At 44.6% G+C, this 16808-nt stretch overlaps 1 protein-coding gene across 6 annotated transcripts in view; it reads right to left on the reverse strand.

Moving 5' to 3' along the window:
- LOC110530414 (zinc finger protein 521) overlaps positions 1-16808 on the reverse strand; it is a 184633-nt gene that overhangs the window by 152798 nt on the left and 15027 nt on the right. For all 6 annotated transcript variants that reach the window (XM_036986053.1, XM_021613442.2, XM_021613444.2 and 3 more), the window contains one exon: positions 386-595. In XM_036986053.1, coding sequence (XP_036841948.1) covers positions 386-595 — 210 coding nt within the window. The remainder of the gene's footprint in view (positions 1-385; positions 596-16808) is intronic.

A 16808-nucleotide genomic window follows, 5' to 3' on the forward strand; every position in this document is an offset into this window, starting at 1 on the left:
TGTAGTAGAGTGTGTGGCGTGGTGTAGTGAGGTGCCTAAAAACTCAAATGATCAGTACGGTAAGAGGAAGTGTGGGTGTGTGCATACATACACATTGTGTTGTGTGTCTGTGTAGTAACGGCAAAGGAGAATGGAAACTATCCATATAATGCATGCAAAAAAAATAGAGTTTTTGTGAGTGTGTCATACTGGAATTCTGCCTATTTCATGGCATGCAATGTTCATCTAAGGTAGACTAGTGCTGCAGTCAATTACAGGCTGTGTGGTGAAGTACCCAGCTCACTATGGATTCCTATGGTTTTTTCCAGTGGGAAGACTGGATTGGGAGAGATAGAACTGACTGGTGGAGAGGGAAGGGAAGCTCGGTGGGCTGAGCGTTGTTTACCTGTCAGCTGGCATTGATTAATCTTGTGTTCGGTGAGATCACTCAGCGACTCGAACACCTGCTGGCAGCTGTCGCAGCTGTGCAGCGCGGCCTCCTCCTCCTCCTCCTCCTCCTCGCCTTCCTCTGGAGAGAGAAGCCTCTTCCTCAAACGCCTGGACCTGGCCTGAGCCTCACCATCCTCCAGTCCGCTCTCGAGGGCGCACTCTGGGTCTGTTGGAGTCACAGGAAACAACACAACACCACACAGTTAGTTGAGTGACCCGGAGTGGAGAGGAGAGGCTACCTCTGGGTGACAATAAAAACAATCTCTAGAGTCCAGTTTTAATAAAACAATAATAAAAAGTGTAATAAAGATGGAGGTTCCTTTTGGAATACTGTAACTCAAGCATAACATATCGAGTACAGACACACACACACACTGACATGGAAACACACTGACATGGACACACACACACTCACCCGTCGGCCACCACCGTACGCACACATGCACACACACACACCACTATTTTATTAAAAATGGTTTGATGTTGTGTTTGTCCTCAAAGTACAGTGTATGAAACTAGCCGGATGGGAATATGTGTTGTTAATACATCCAGGATTGCAGGCCTTGCAGGTTCTTCCAAATTTGAGAGTTCCACATGAGAACGCTGAACTGCATCACTCTGGATGTGTCAAAGGAGACAGGAAACTACCCATGTAATCTAGACTTCCAACCTGGAAATGTTGGCAAATTATGAGAAAGAGAGAGAGGGAGAGAGAGGGAGAAGCAACACACAGGGCTGAGATTAGTGTGTGTTACGCTGTCGTCACAACACACATCTCTGAATTATTCAGCCTTGCTCGCAGGCAGCCGCGGGTCACACACATCAATATTCTTCAATCCATCTGCAGTTTTGTCTCTTGTTGGCTTTGTGCTATAGTAGTGCCAGGGGTGGGCCGACTACCGTGAACCAAGACCTACCAGTCTACGAACCAGGACTACAAACTACGTAAACCCAGGGAGACAGACAGACAGACAGCACCAAGGTCCAGGTGATACTACTACACTCTTACAACAACACAACAAACCCTGCATCGCTTGCTAATTCATCTTAAACATCTCCATTTAGAGAACAGTAAAAAACAAAACACATATGGTAAACAAACTGGTGGGATAATATCAGCAGCATCTTTCAGATTCAGCAGGCAGCATTGCCTGCAGTCCATTCTCTCTCTCCCCTGCTGTGTCTCTCCCATTTCAATACAATAAGGCTGATTACAAAGCCATACTCACAATTAAACAATCATGGCCCCACCGGTCTAACTCCCAAAGCTTTCTGGGTAGTGGAAGGAGCCCTCCCTACACTGACTGGCAGCCATTTTGAGTCCCACTGCCAGTTATCTTCGAACATTGCCTGAAACCTCTTGAGGGAACATTATGAGCAGGACTGCCTAGCATACAGTTAAGACCGCTTAAGGACATGGGGTGGGTAGGAAGTAGTGCATTAACGTGTCTGTGGCACTGTGTTGGCATGAAGCCGGGCTGTACATATGTGGGCTACATGTTGGCCGGCCATTTTAAAGTCTTTCTCTGGTCGGTCTGTGGGGTGCTCTTAACAGTGTGAAATTCCTCGGAGAAGAGGCGTTCCAAAACTCATCAAGGCCACCCAGGATTTTTCCTTCCCCCCTCCCTCCACTCCACTCGCGGCCAAGTATCGATGTAACATCACACCCACCATTGTCCTTCCCTCTTGGCGACGGAGGCTTTCGGAACATGCCCTCTAAAAATATCAGCGCTATAGTCCCCGCTGGGACCACCACAGAACAGAACAGAAGGTGTTTCAAGAAAATGAAAATCCCAACCCAATCCTCGCAGATGCAGGCCTCGCTGGGCTCTCTAAGGGGAATGCTGCTTTTGACTGAGGCCAAACGCCACACAATATACACTCATGATTCATCCATACTCACAGGCCCAGCAGCAGAGCACGACTCCAAATGTGCCACAAAAAACTATCTAAGAAACGTCAAGGTTTTTCACAGGCACCAGAAAGTCAAGTGAAATTACACTTATTTTTGTTGAAGACTCAATCAACGGAAGCCTTTATGACACACACATATACGCAGAGCATTCGGAAAGTATTCAAACTTTTCCCACATTTTGTTACATTACAGCCTTATTCTAAAATGGATACCCCATAATGACGAAGCAAAAACAGGTAGAAATGTTTGCAAATGTATTAAACTTTTTTTTTAAATGAAATATCACATTCAGACCCTTTGTTCAGTACTTTTTTGAAGCACCGTTAGTAGCGAATACAGCCTAGAGTCTTCTAGGGTAAGACGCTACAATGATCTCTCTGTACTTTGCTCCGTTCATCTTTCCCTCGATTCTGGCTGGTCTCCCAGTCCCTGCCGCTGAAAAATATCCCCACAGCATGATGCTGCCACCACCATGCTTCACTGTTGGAATGGTGCCAGGTCTCCTCCAGAACTGATGCTTGGCATTCAGGCCAAAGAGTTCAATCTTGGTTGCATCAGACCAGAGAAGAATGAGGCCTCCCGAGTGGCGCAGTGGTCTAAGGCACTGCATCACAGTGCTAGCTTCTGGGTTTGAGTCCAGGCTCTGTCGCAGCTGACCGGGAGACCCATGGGGTGGCGCACAATTGGCCCAGCATCGTCCGGGTTAGGGGAGGGTTTGGCCGGCAGGGATGTCTTTGTCCCATCGTGCACTAGCAACTCCTGTGGTGGGCTGGATGCAGTGCACGCTGACACGGTTGCCAGGTGTACTGTGTTTCCTTCAACACATTTGTGCTTCTGGGTTAAGAGGGCATTGTGTCAAGAAGCGGCTTGGCTGGGTAGTATTTTGGAGGACACACAGCTCTCGGCCTTCACTTCTCCCGAGTCCGTACAGGAGTTGCAGAGATGAAGTACCAATTAGATACCACAATATTGGGGAGAAAAACATTTAGTTTTTTTAAGAAAAAATGAAAAAATGAAAGGACCAGATAATCTTGTTTCTCATGGTCTGAGAGTTCTTAAGGTGCCTTTTGGCAAACTCTAAGTGGGCTGTTTGATGCCTTTTACTAAGGAGTGGCTTCCATCTGGCCAATACCATAAAGGCCTGATTGGTGGAGTGCTGCAGAGATGGTTGTCCTGTCAGAGTGACCATCGGATTCTTGGTCACCTCCCCGACCAAGGCCCTTCTCCCCCGACTGCTCAGTTTGGCCGGGTGACCATCTCTTTTTATTTGATATTTTCAAAAAAGTCAACTTATTCTTTGGGTTGCTGATTCAAGAAATCACAGCAAAAGGCTAAAAACGCAACTAAAGTAACTTATAAAAACATAAGCATTCCCTCCTGAACACCACTAATGTCAAACCAGTGTCCTGTGGATGTAAGCCGGAATCATGGCTTTCTGTACATGAGTCTGACCCCACATACCTCCCCTTTAAACTGGTGTTGTTTAGGTAAAGTGCTGAACGTGTGTGTGTGGGGGGGGGCTCACAGTTTACAGGCCCACCACCACACCAAGTCAATACTAAGGATCCTGAGGATGTCTGGGTCTTTCTGGGTCTCCTACAGCCAACTGGGTTACACAATGCCGTCGGTGGTACGCCAAATAAAAATGTGATTCACATTTTCAAACAATCCATTTATATTTTCCAGCGTGGCTATACATTTGGGTGAGGTTTTTTTCTCGATTGAGTAGCCTCGTTTCACTGCCAAAAATGTTTATTTAACGATCTAGTGTTCAGCGAAATAACAACACAATGTTAAAGTTAGAATAAGTTAGCCTAGTCAAATAATTAACATCCAATCACATTAACATTAACGGGAATTCCACTAACGGTCCATATGTAGCCAAACGTAGCTGCTGCTCATGTTGGTATCTGAACTGATGGTGCAAAAGCCATGACAGGGAGACATAGTGGAGTGGTTTAAAAAAGTTAACAAGTTTTAAAAAAAATCTAATCAAATGTTATTGGTCACATCCACATGGTTAGCAGATGTTAATGTGAGTGTAGCGAAATGCTTGTGCTTCTAGTTCCGACCATGCAAAACATTTCACAACAACTACATTATACACACAAGTGTAAAGGAATGAATAAGAATATGTACATAAAAATATATATGAATGAGCGATGACCGAACGGCATAGGCAAGATGCGGTAGATGGTATAGAGTACAGTATATACATATGAGATGAGTAGTGTAGGGTATGCAAACAATATATCAAGTGGCATTGTTTAAGTTACTACTGATACATTTATTACATCCACATTTTAATTATTGAAGTGGCTAGAGATTGAGTCAGTATTTTGGCAGCAGCGACTCAATGTTAGTGATGGCTGTTTAACAGTCTGATGGCCTTGAGATTGAAGCTGTTTTTCAGTCTCTTGGTCCCAGCTTTGATGCACCTGTACTGACCTCGCCTTCTGGATGATAACGGGTTGAACAGGCAGTGACTCGGGTGGTTGTTGTCCTTGATGATTTGTTTGGCCTTGTGACATTGGGTGGTGTAGGTGTCCTGGAGGGCAGGTAGTTTGCCCCCGGTGATGCATTGCGCAGACCTCACTACCCTCATGGCCAGTCAGTCATGGATGAACAGAGAGTACAGGAGAAGGCTGAGAATGCACCCTTGTGGGGCCCCAGTGTTGAGGATCAGCGGGGTGGAGATGTTGTTTCCTACCCTCACCACCTGGGGGCGGCCCTTCAGGAAGTCCAGGACCCAGTTGCACAGGGCGGGGTCGAGACCCAGGGTCTCAAGCTTAGTGACGAGTTTGGAGGGTACTATGGTGTTAAATACTGATCTGTAGTCGATGAACAACATTCTTACATAGGTATTCTTCTTGTCCAGATGGGTTCGGGCAGTGTGCAGTGTGATTGCGATTGCGTCGTCTGTGGACCTATTGGGGTGGTAAGCAAATTGGAGTGAGTCTAGGGTGTCAGGTAGGGTGGAGGTGAAATGACTAGTCTCTCAAAGCACTTCATGATGACGGAGGTGAGTGCTACGGGGCGATAGTCATTTAGCTCAGTTACCTTAGCTTTCTTGGGAACTGGAACAATGGTGGCCCTCTTGAAGCATGTGGGAACAGCAGACTGGGATAGGGATTGATTGAATATGTCTGTAAACACACCAGCCAGCTGGTCTGCGCATGCTCTGAGGAAGCGGCTAGGGATGCCATCGGGGCCGGAAGCCTTGCAAGGGTTAACACGTTTAAATGCTTTACTCATGTTGGCTGCGGTGAAGGAGAGCCTGCAGGTTTTGGTAGCGGGCCGTGTCGTTGGCACTGTATTGTCCTCAAAGCGAGCAAAGAAGTTGTTTAGTTTGTCTGGGAGCAGGACATTGTGGTCCGCGACGGGGCTGGTTTTCTTTTTATAGTCCATAATTGACTGTAGACCCTGCCACATACCTCTCGTGTCTGAGCCGTTGAATTGCAACTCTAGTTTGTCTCTATACTGACGCTTAGCTTGTTTGATTGCCTTGCGGAGGGAATAGCTACACTGTTTGTATTCGGTCATGTTTCCGGTCGCCTTGCCCTGATTAAAAGCAATGGTCCACGCTTTCAGTTTTGCACGAATGCTGCCATCAATCTACGGTTTCTGGTTGGGGAAGGTTTTAATAGTTGCTGTGGGTACAACATCACCGATGCAATTGCTAATAAACTCACTGACCGAATCAGCGTATTCATCAATGTTATTGTTCGACGCTATGCAGAACATATCCCAATCCACGTGACCACAATTGAGACACGAGCTGAAAGTTTTCTTTACTGACCATCATTTTCACTTGTCTGACCGTTTGCATGATGACGAGTTTCTCACACGACTGGCCTATCTGGGTGATGTTTTTTCTCAACTGAATGATCTGAATCTGGGATTACAGGGACTCTCCGAAACTATATTCAATGTGCGGGACAAAATTGAGACTATGATTAAGAAGTTGGAGCTCTTCTCTGTCTGCATTAACAAGGACAACACACAGGTCTTTCCATCATTGTATGATTCTTCGTGTGCAAATGAACTCAAGCTTACGGACAATGTCAAATGTGATATAGCGAAGCACTTGAGTGAGTTGGGTTTGCAATTACAAAGGTTCATTCCCGAAATGGATGACACAAACAACTGGATTTGTTATCCCTTTCATGCCCTGTCTCCAGTCCACTTACCGATAACTGAACAACAGAGCCTCATCGAAATTGCAACAAACGGTTCTGTGAAAATTGAATTTAATCAGAAGCCATTTCCAGATTTCTGGACAGGGCTGTGCTCAGATTATCCTGCCTTGGCAAATCGCGCTGTTAAGACACTGATGCCCTTGGCAACCACATGCCTATGTGAGAGTGGATTCTCGGCCCTGACCAGCATGAAAACTAAATACAGGCACAGACTGTGTGTGGAAATTGATTTAAGACTGAGACTCTCTCAAATACAACCCAACATTGCAGAGTTATGTGCATCCTTTCAAGCACACACTTCTCATTAACCTGTGGTGAGTTACTCACAATTTTCAATGAACATAAAAGGTTTTATATGTAAGGTGGTTAAATAAAGAGCAAAATGATTGATTATTATTATTTTATTATATGTGCCCTGGTTCTATAAGAGCTCTTTGTCACTTCCCACGAGCCGGGTTGTGACAAAAACTCACACTCATTCTTATGTTTAAATAAATGTATCGTATAGTGTGTGTGTGTGGCAGTCTTACAATGACGGCAAAAAACAACATTTGAGAGTGCGCTGACCCTGGTGCTAGAGGGGGTACACAGCTGGAGGTTTGAAGGGGTACGAGACTATAAAAAGTTTGGGAACCACTACAGTAATCTATCAGATCCGGACATGCTCTTAAACCAGGCCTCTACAGGCTGGACAGAATAACAACACATCTACTGCTGCTTGGAGGGGCTGACAGTCACACACAGAAGACAGCTATGGTGTTATACTGTATTTCCATTTTTTTGCTGTCTATTCCACTGCTCTGTTCATTTCTGGCATCCATTGGTGTGACTATTTTAATTATTTCAAGTTGCAGTTGGAATGGATGCTTATATCAGTATATAAATGTCACAAGGGTTCACCAGATATGGAAAACATTGGCTACATTCATCTAAATTAAATCCACAAATCCATATGTTAAGGTCAGGTGGATATCTGTATATTGATTCAATAAGACCACAGAATGTATCTACACAGTGAACTGCATTCTAAAATGCTACAGTGGATATTATTGGGAGTTAAAAGCTCGTAGATGATTAGTAAATCAAAATATTAAATTCTGGCTAGTGATTGACGCCATTTTGAGTCGCCCAGTAACGTCTTCCTGGGGTCCATCCATCATCCATTTCCTGTCTGTTAAGGTGCATTGACATTTATCCCCCTGGACCTCCCACCTTTATATTATTGAATATTTCTGCTCTTAAATATTTATAATCTTTTAATTGATGTTTTCCTCTCTGCTCCCTTCACCCCCACCAGGGAACCAGAAGGACACCAGCAGAGCCGGGCCCCCCATGTCCCCTCACGGCCTCCCACTGAGCACTGAGAGAGACAGGTGGGGCCACTTTGGCCATGGGGAGAGGGGAAGGAGAGGAGGGAGAAATTAAGGGAGGCGGGGGCTGGGGAGAGATAGAGATGGGGAAAGAGAGAGAAAGAAACCGAGAGAGAAAAAGAGATATTGAGAAAAGTACAGTACAGTACAGTGGAGCGAGAGAAAGTGAGTTTTTGAGAGGTAGACATAATTTGGCTGACACTATAGGTCTTTAAATGCTACACTGGAGGGGTCTCGAATATTTCTAAATCAAATTCATTCAAATCCATCCGAAACATAAAGGTTGAAGACATGACAATAAAAATGACCCCGGGGTGGTGCCATGCTTTCTCCTGCTCCTGCTACGTCTCTACTGTACTGTACGTCTAGTTCCATAAGGTTCAATGGGAGTCCTTCTGTTCAACCATCTCCATACTCATTTTCTCTCATTTCCAAGAGAGTAAGATCGTGTGGATGGTCCCTCTCTCCTCAGCCCTCCCCTCCCTCATTTGCCATGCTACCCCTCCCACCATCAACCCCCAAGTTCAAATTAAGAATTTATTTTAACCAGCGAGCAGCTTCTGTCGACACATATCGGCAGGCCTGATCAAAGGCAAGCTCCTTTATCAGAGTGAGGAGGGCTGTCAGAAATAGGACATTAAGATTGAAAAACCCTTCACACGGATGCTGCCGCCCGCCTGCCACCTCATTATTAAAAAATCCTCAAACTTTATTTTTTTCTGAGAGAGAAGAGCGGGAGAGCTCTCACAATATAGGTCACACTGCCAGCCACATTACAGTACATTCTAATGCCACATGTGAATTCCTCCGAACGTATCTATGTACAGTAACTATCCTCTCCTCTCCTCCTCTATGTGGCTGCATGGAATTTGGGGTCCCTCCACTTAGCCCATCAAATCCACTGATCACAGATCATTAAAGACTTAACTTGATCTATCTCTGAGACTCTGAGAGCAGAGAGATCAACTGATACCACATTATTAAAGATAATCAGGTGTTAACATTGAGGGGCTACTGTACTGTATTTCTTCAGCAGATCTATGGTCAGATCATCATACAATGAGATCCGATTCATAATTAAGTCTGGATGGCTTGCTTATTTTACTGTGTCTGAGCTCTTTGGATGTAAACTAAGCAAAAAAAGGAAACTTCACTATTTGTCAAAGAAAATGTGTAAATTTGCAATAAATTCTGAGATCTTCATTGTAAAGGGATTAAACACTGTTTCCCAAGCTTGTTAAATGAACCATAAACAATTAATGAACATCCACCTGTGGAACAGTCATTAAGACACTAACAACTTACAGACGGTAGGCAATTAAGGTCACAGTTATGAAAACTTAGGACACTAAAGAGGCCTTTCTACTGATGCTGAAAAACAGCAAAGGAAATGAGGACTGCAGATGTGGCCAAGGCAATAAATTACAATGTCCGTACTGTGAGACGCCTAAGACAGCGCTACCGAGAGACAGGATAGACAGCTGATCGTCCTCGCAGTGGCAGACCACGTGTAACAACACCTGCACAGGATCAGTACGTCCGAACATCACACCTGCACAGGATCAGTACGTCCGAACATCACACCTGCAGGACAGGTACAGGATGGCAACAACAACTTCCCGAGTTACACCAGGAACGCACAATCCCTCCATCAGTGCTCAGACAGTCCGCAATAGGCTGAGAGAGGCTGGACTGAGGGCTTGTAGGCCTGTTGTAAGGCAGGTCCTCACCAGATATCACCGGCAACAACGTGGGCACAAACCCACCATTGCTGGACCAGACAGGACTGGGAAAAAGTGCTCTTCACTGACGAGTCGCGGTTTTGTCTCACCAGGGGTGATGGTCGGATTCACGTTTATCGTCAAAGGAATGAGCGTTACACCGAGGCCTGTACTCTGGAGTGGGATAATAAATTAACGATTTAATTTGATTGCTTTTCTGATTTCCGTGACAAGGTTGCCTGCTGCTAGCAAGGCATAATGCTATGCTAGGCTATGATGCGCTCCAAGCTCATCATTAAGCTCAGGACCCTGGGTCTGAACCCCGCCCTGTGCAACTGGGTCCTGGACTTCCTGACGGGCCGCCCCTATGTGGTGAAGGTAGGAAACAACACCTCCACTTTGCTGATCCTCAACACACAAGGGTGCATGCTCTACAAGGGTGCATGCTCGGGCCCCACAAGGGTGCATGCTCAGCCCCCTCCTGTACTTACTGTTCACCCATGACTGCGTGGCCATGCACACCTCCAACGCAATCATCAAGTTTGCAGACAACACAACAGTAGTAGGCCTGATTACCAACATTGACAAGACAGCCTACAGGGAGGAGGTGAGGGCCCTGGCGGAGTGGTGCCGGGAAAATAACCTCTCCCTCAACGGCAACAAAATGAAGGAGCTGACCGTTGACTTCAGGAAACAGCAGAGGGAGCACGCCCCTATCCACATCGACAGGACCGTAGTGGAGGAGGTGAAAAGCTTCCTATTCCTCGGCGTACACATCACTGACGATCTGAAATGGTCCACCCACACAGACAGTGTGGTGAAGAACGCGCAACAGAGCCTCTTCAATCCCAAGTGGCTGAAGAAATTCGGCTTGGCTCCTCAGACCATTGTCATCAAAATCTTACACAGGGACACCTGAAGTCAATCTTACATGAATCATTGTTTACTATCAGCACGCTGGAGAGGTTCCAACCAACTCAATGCACCATGTACACATGATGATCAGGAGCTATTACGGGGCCTTCCCGTTAGTTCCCTTATATACAGGTTACAGACACGTAACATAAGCATAGTTCATAGGGTTGGTTCTGGCATGTGTCGGGCACCGTCTCCTATCTTAAGTTAAAGAACATATTCTGGGCATTCTGCCAGACGGTCCTAAAGAGGAGGTCATGATGGCCCCCCCTCATATCTTTACCAGGCACCGGCAGGAACCAAGGATTGTTAAAGATACCAAACCGATCTACCCAACGCATCACTGGGGGAACACTGCCTGTCCTCCAGGACACCTACAGCATCACTGGAAGGACAAAAAGATTGTCAAGGACATCAACAACCCGAGCCTGTTCACCCCGCTATCATCTAAAAGGCGAGGTCAGTAGAGGTGCAATCAAAGCTCAGACCGAGAGACTGAAAAACAGCTTCTATCTCAAGGCCATCAGACTGTTAAATAGCCGTCACTAGCCGGCTACCACCCGGTTATTCAACCCTGCACCTAAGAGGCTGCTGCCCTGTATACATAGACATGGAATCACTGGCCACTTTAATAATGGAACACTAGTCACTTTAATAACGTTTACATACTGCTTTACTCATCTCATATGTACATACTGTATTCTATTCTACTGTATTTTAGTCAATGCCACTCTGACATTGCTCGTTCTAATATTTATATATTTCTTAATTCTATTCTTTTACATTAGTTTCGACATCAGCAGTGAAGAGGTGACTCTGGGATTCTGGCCTTCTAGGTAGAGTTGCAAAGAAAAAGCCATATCTCAGACTGGCCAATAAAAATAAATGATTAAGAAGGGCAAAAGAACATAGACACTGGACAGAGGAACTCTGCCTAGAAGGCCAGCATCCCGGAGTCGCCTCATCACTGTTGACGTTGAGACTGGTGTTTTGAAGGTACTATTTAATGAAGCTGCCAGTTGAGGACTTATGAGGTGTCTGTTTCTCAAACTAGACACTCCATTGTACTCTTGCTCATTTGTGCACTGGGGCCTCCCACTCCTCTTTCTATTCTGGTTAGGGCCAGTTTGCGCTGTTCTGTGAAGGGAGTAATACACAGCTTTATACAAGAGCTTCAGTTCCTTGGCAATTCCTCGCATGGAATAGCCTTCATTTCTCAGAACAAGAATAGACTGACGAATTTCAGAAGAAAGTTCTTTGTTTATGGCCATTTTGAGCCTGTGATCGAACCCACAATCGCTGGTGCTAAAGAAAGTCTAAAGAAAGGCCAGTTTTATTGCCTCTTTAATCAGGACAACAGTTTCAGCTGTGCTAACATAGTCGCAGAAGGGTTTTCTAATGATCAATTAGCCTTTTAAAATGCTCAACTTTGATTAGCCAACACAACATGCCAATGGAACACAGGAGTGATAGTTGTTGATAATGGGCCTCTGTACGCCTATGTAGATATTCCATTAAAAATCAGCCGTTTCCAGTTACAAAGGTCATTTACAACATTAACAATGTCTACACTGTATTTCTGATCAATTTTCTGTTATTTTAATGGACAAAAAATTTGCTTTTCTTTCAAAAACAAGGACCTTTCTGTGACCCCAAACTTTTGAACCGTAGTGTGTGTTGTGAATTGTTAGATACTACTGCTCTGTTGGAGCTATGAACACAAGCATTTCGCTACACCAGAAATAATATATGCTAAATATGTGTATGCGACCAATGAAATTTGATTTGATATTACATTTTTAGATTCACGTGGCCAAACTATTACTGGAGGATGTAGAGCAAACAACCGAAACAACACGGAAGCTTACATGATAAAGAAACCACCACATGTCACAGGTAACACAGGTGGCATCATTCACCATTAAAATCGTTGCACCAAAAGGAATATAAGAACACTAAGGAAAGGAAATCAAAGCGCACGAATGAGAAACATGATTTGATTTCCTCTTTCTTTCTTTCTTTCTTTCTTTCTTTCTTTCTTTCTTTCTTTCTTTCTTTCTTTCTTTCTTTCTTTCTTTCTTTCTTTCTTTCTTTCTCTCTCTCTCTCTCTCTCTCGCTCTCTCTTGCTCTCTCTCTCTCTGAGTGATAATATTGAACGAAGCGCCTTGCCATGCCATTAGTGTAGTCGAACAACAAAGGAAATGAATAATAGAGAATATGGTTTGAGAAGTGCTGGAGTGAAAGACTCCTTTCCTCTTCCTGCTGTACGAAGCCCTGCAGTGCATTGATCTGGGGCTGCCTCAGCCATCAGCCGACACTATGATGTATACCACTAGCTTGCATTACAGTAAGAGTACATCGCCATCCAGACAACCTCACAGATCTAACACACTCTATTACAGACACACACGCATGTAAGCATGTACGCCTGTTATAAGAATACAAACACACTAAGACACACACACAGGCACACACACAGGCACACACACACACCCTTTCTCTTTCATAGACCCAGAGCTTAGTCCACTCCGATTCTAGCTGGAGCAGACATCGTCTTCCACAAAACAGCCCCAACCAGCCACAGCCAGGAGGAGAGAAAGAAAAGCAGATATTAAAGAGAGAAGAAAGAAGGCGGAGCATGTGGTTATAACTCCACACAGGCAGTGACGGCAGTTGTAAAGCCAAGCTGTGGATCTTAAGCCTGTTCCACACTCTCTCTCCGGGTAAAAAGCACTCTGCCTCATTAAACCTTCCATATCATACTGTTCCTGTCCTCCGCACTAGCTAACTAAAATGCTGTCTTTCTTTCTTCTTTACCAGAGACCTATTTTGTTATAATTTACCCCTTTTTCCTATTCTGTTATACATCAAACATGAGTGTGGCGTATAGAATAATAATACAGTAGGTACCTGGCTGTAAGACACAATGAACATACAGGCTCATAGAGGAACACTGCTGGGGGTCTTCTCTTGAGCCAAGCCCTCGACACATCACGTCTGATTTAGGTAGGGGATTATCAAGGGGCTAATGGGTATTGTGACCATGTCAATCACTGATCAGTGGCCTACAAGCATGAATAGAAGCTGATGTATTTTTTTACATCAAAAAGCTCTTGATGGGCAATGGTTTAACCATAAGGCCCTGTAATGTTAGATCTGTCATTTAAATATAAAGGGGTTTAAAAACCATACTGTTCTTGATCATTGGTCCAACATCATATTTTCTCAAGGCACTATAACAGGTGAAATGACATGAAAGACTAAATGAAAAGTCAAAAATGTGCGGCAAATTATTCAAAACAATAACAATAATCTTGTCCTATATTTTAGCAAATTTCTGCAACTTCTACTAGCATCCTTTACACTGCATCTGACAAGAGGGTTAAAAGAAAATCAGCCATACAAACTCAAATGAGAAAAGTGAGAAATTAATTTGTGTGCCCTCTTGATTTCTCCACAGGCAGACATCGATCAAGTCGTTGCTGTCTCCCCTAACTCAGGAGATGGCGTCTAGAGGGAGGTGGCGGGGGAAGAAGGTGTGGAGGAGAGGAGAGAGAGGCGTGTGTGCGTGTGTCTGAGGAGGTCATTGTAATCAGGGGCTCTCATTAGCCCGCCATTGGCTGTGGATGACAGGAGGTGTCCCAGGGAACCAGGGGAAACAGGAGCTCATAAGCCCAGCGCTTCATCTACTGCCGCTGGGCTGGCTGAGGACGAAGCCTGCCTCTCTCCCCAACCAACTCCCAGATATACGGAGTATGACTCTCCCCAACCAACACCTAGACATACAGAGCCTGCTTCTCTACCAAACACCAACAAACACCCAGACATCAATACAAAACACTACAGCCGTAGACTAGACTGGTATGGGCCTGGTGCTCTTGCCTTATGCACAATACTGTTTTACACAGAGATGGCAGAGGAAGACAGGTAAATACTGAACAGACACATATACACTAGGAGGGGGCTGAAGGAAAGAGACTTAACTCTCTTACACAAAACCAATAAAACAACTCATCCGCACAGACATACTGTAGTAAAACAGCCCTTGTGTTTCCCGTTTCTGCATTTCTCTCTGTCTGAAGGGGCCCAGAGAGGGAGAGGGAGGTGTGCAAATGCTACTGGACTCACTACAGTGCTAGGTGCCAGGCAGTGTGTGTGACTGTGTGAGTACCCAGGGTCCCCAACCTGCTGGGCAAAGCCATCCATATCAGGTTTAAAATAACCACAAATGAGACTTAACCTTCAGCAGACAAATGAAATGAAAGAATGGTCGCGTGGTGGATGCGATCAGTAGCAGGCCTCATTCATAGGGGGCTCTCTGTGAGCCTGACCTGGATTACTGCTCTGTTCCTGGAGGGCCTATGGTGAATGCCACACCAGCAGACAGGACACATTCATCTGCTCTGTGAGCTCTATTCTACCTCTATCAGAGGTTAGGAAACAAAGACGTGAACACACACACATACAGTGCTTTGCGAAAGTATTCGGCCCCCTTGAACTTTGCGACCTTTTGCCACATTTCAGGCTTCAAACATAAAGATATAAAACTGTATTTTTTTGTGAAGAATCAACAACAAGTGGGACACAGTCATGAAGTGGAACGACATTTATTGGATATTTCAAACTTTTTTTAACAAATCAAAAACTGAAAAATTGGCCGTGCAAAATTATTCAGCCCCCTTAAGTTAATACTTTGTAGCGCCACCTTTTGCTGCGATTACAGCTGTAAGTCGCTTGGGGTATGTCTCTATCAGTTTTCCACATCGAGAGACTGACATTTTTTCCCATTCCTCCTTGTAAAACAGCTCGAGCTCAGTGAGGTTGGATGGAGAGCATTTGTGAACAGCAGTTTTCAGTTCTTTCCACAGATTCTCGATTGGATTCAGGTCTGGACTTTGACTTGGCCATTCTAACACCTGGATATGTTTATTTTTGAACCATTCCATTGTAGATTTTGCTTTATGTTTTGGATCATTGTCTTGTTGGAAGACAAATCTCCGTCCCAGTCTCAGGTCTTTTGCAGACGCCATCAGGTTTTCTTCCAGAATGGTCCTGTATTTGGCTCCATCCATCTTCCCATCAATTTTAACCATCTTCCCTGTCCCTGCTGAAGAAAAGCAGGCCCAAACCATGATGCTGCCACCACCATGTTTGACAGTGGGTATGGTGTGTTCAGGGTGATGAGCTGTGTTGCTTTTACGCCAAACATAACGTTTTGCATTGTTGCCAAAAAGTTAAATTTTGGTTTCATCTGACCAGAGCACCTTCTTCCACATGTTTGGTGTGTCTCCCAGGTGGCTTGTGGCAAACTTTAAACTACACTTTTTATGGATATCTTTAAGAAATGGCTTACTTCTTGCCACTCTTCCATAAAGGCCAGATTTGTGCAATATACGACTGATTGTTATCCTATGGACAGAGTCTCCCACCTCAGCTGTAGATCTCTGCAGTTCATCCAGAGTGATCATGGGCCTCTTGGCTGCATCTCTGATCAGTCTTCTCCTTGTATGAGCTGAAAGTTTAGAGGGACGGCCAGGTCTTGGTAGATTTGCAGTGGTCTGATACTCCTTCCATTTCAATATTATCGCTTGCACAGTGCTCCTTGGGATGTTTACAGCTTGGGAAATCTTTTTGTATCCAAATCCGGCTTTAAACTTCTTCACAACAGTATCTCGGACCTGCCTGGTGTGTTCCTTGTTCTTCATGATGCTCTCTGCGCTTTTAACGGACCTCTGAGACTATCACAGTGCAGGTGCATTTATACGGAGACTTGATTACACACAGGTGGATTGTATTTATCATCATTAGTCATTTAGGTCAACATTGGATCATTCAGAGATCCTCACTGAACTTCTGGAGAGAGTTTGCTGCACTGAAAGTTTTTTTTTTTTGATTTGTTAAAAAAGTTTGAAATATCCAATAAATGTCGTTCCACTTCATGATTGTGTCCCACTTCTTGTTGATTCTTCACAAAAAAATACAGTTTTATATCTTTATGTTTGAAGCCTGAAATGTGACAAAAGGTCGCAAAGTTCAAGGGGGCCGAATACTTTCGCAAGGCACTGTACAGTTGAAGTCAGAAGTTGACATACATTAAAACTCATTTTTCAACCACTCCACAAATGTCTTGTTAACAAACTATAGTTTTCGCATGTCGGTTAGGACATCTACTTTGTGCATGATATTGCAGATTATTTCACTTATAATTCACTGTATCACAATTCTAGTGCGTCAGAAGTTTACATACACTAAGTTGACT

Source organism: Oncorhynchus mykiss, chromosome 8 (assembly GCF_013265735.2).
Source record: "Oncorhynchus mykiss isolate Arlee chromosome 8, USDA_OmykA_1.1, whole genome shotgun sequence".
Lineage (NCBI taxonomy): Eukaryota > Metazoa > Chordata > Actinopteri > Salmoniformes > Salmonidae > Oncorhynchus > Oncorhynchus mykiss.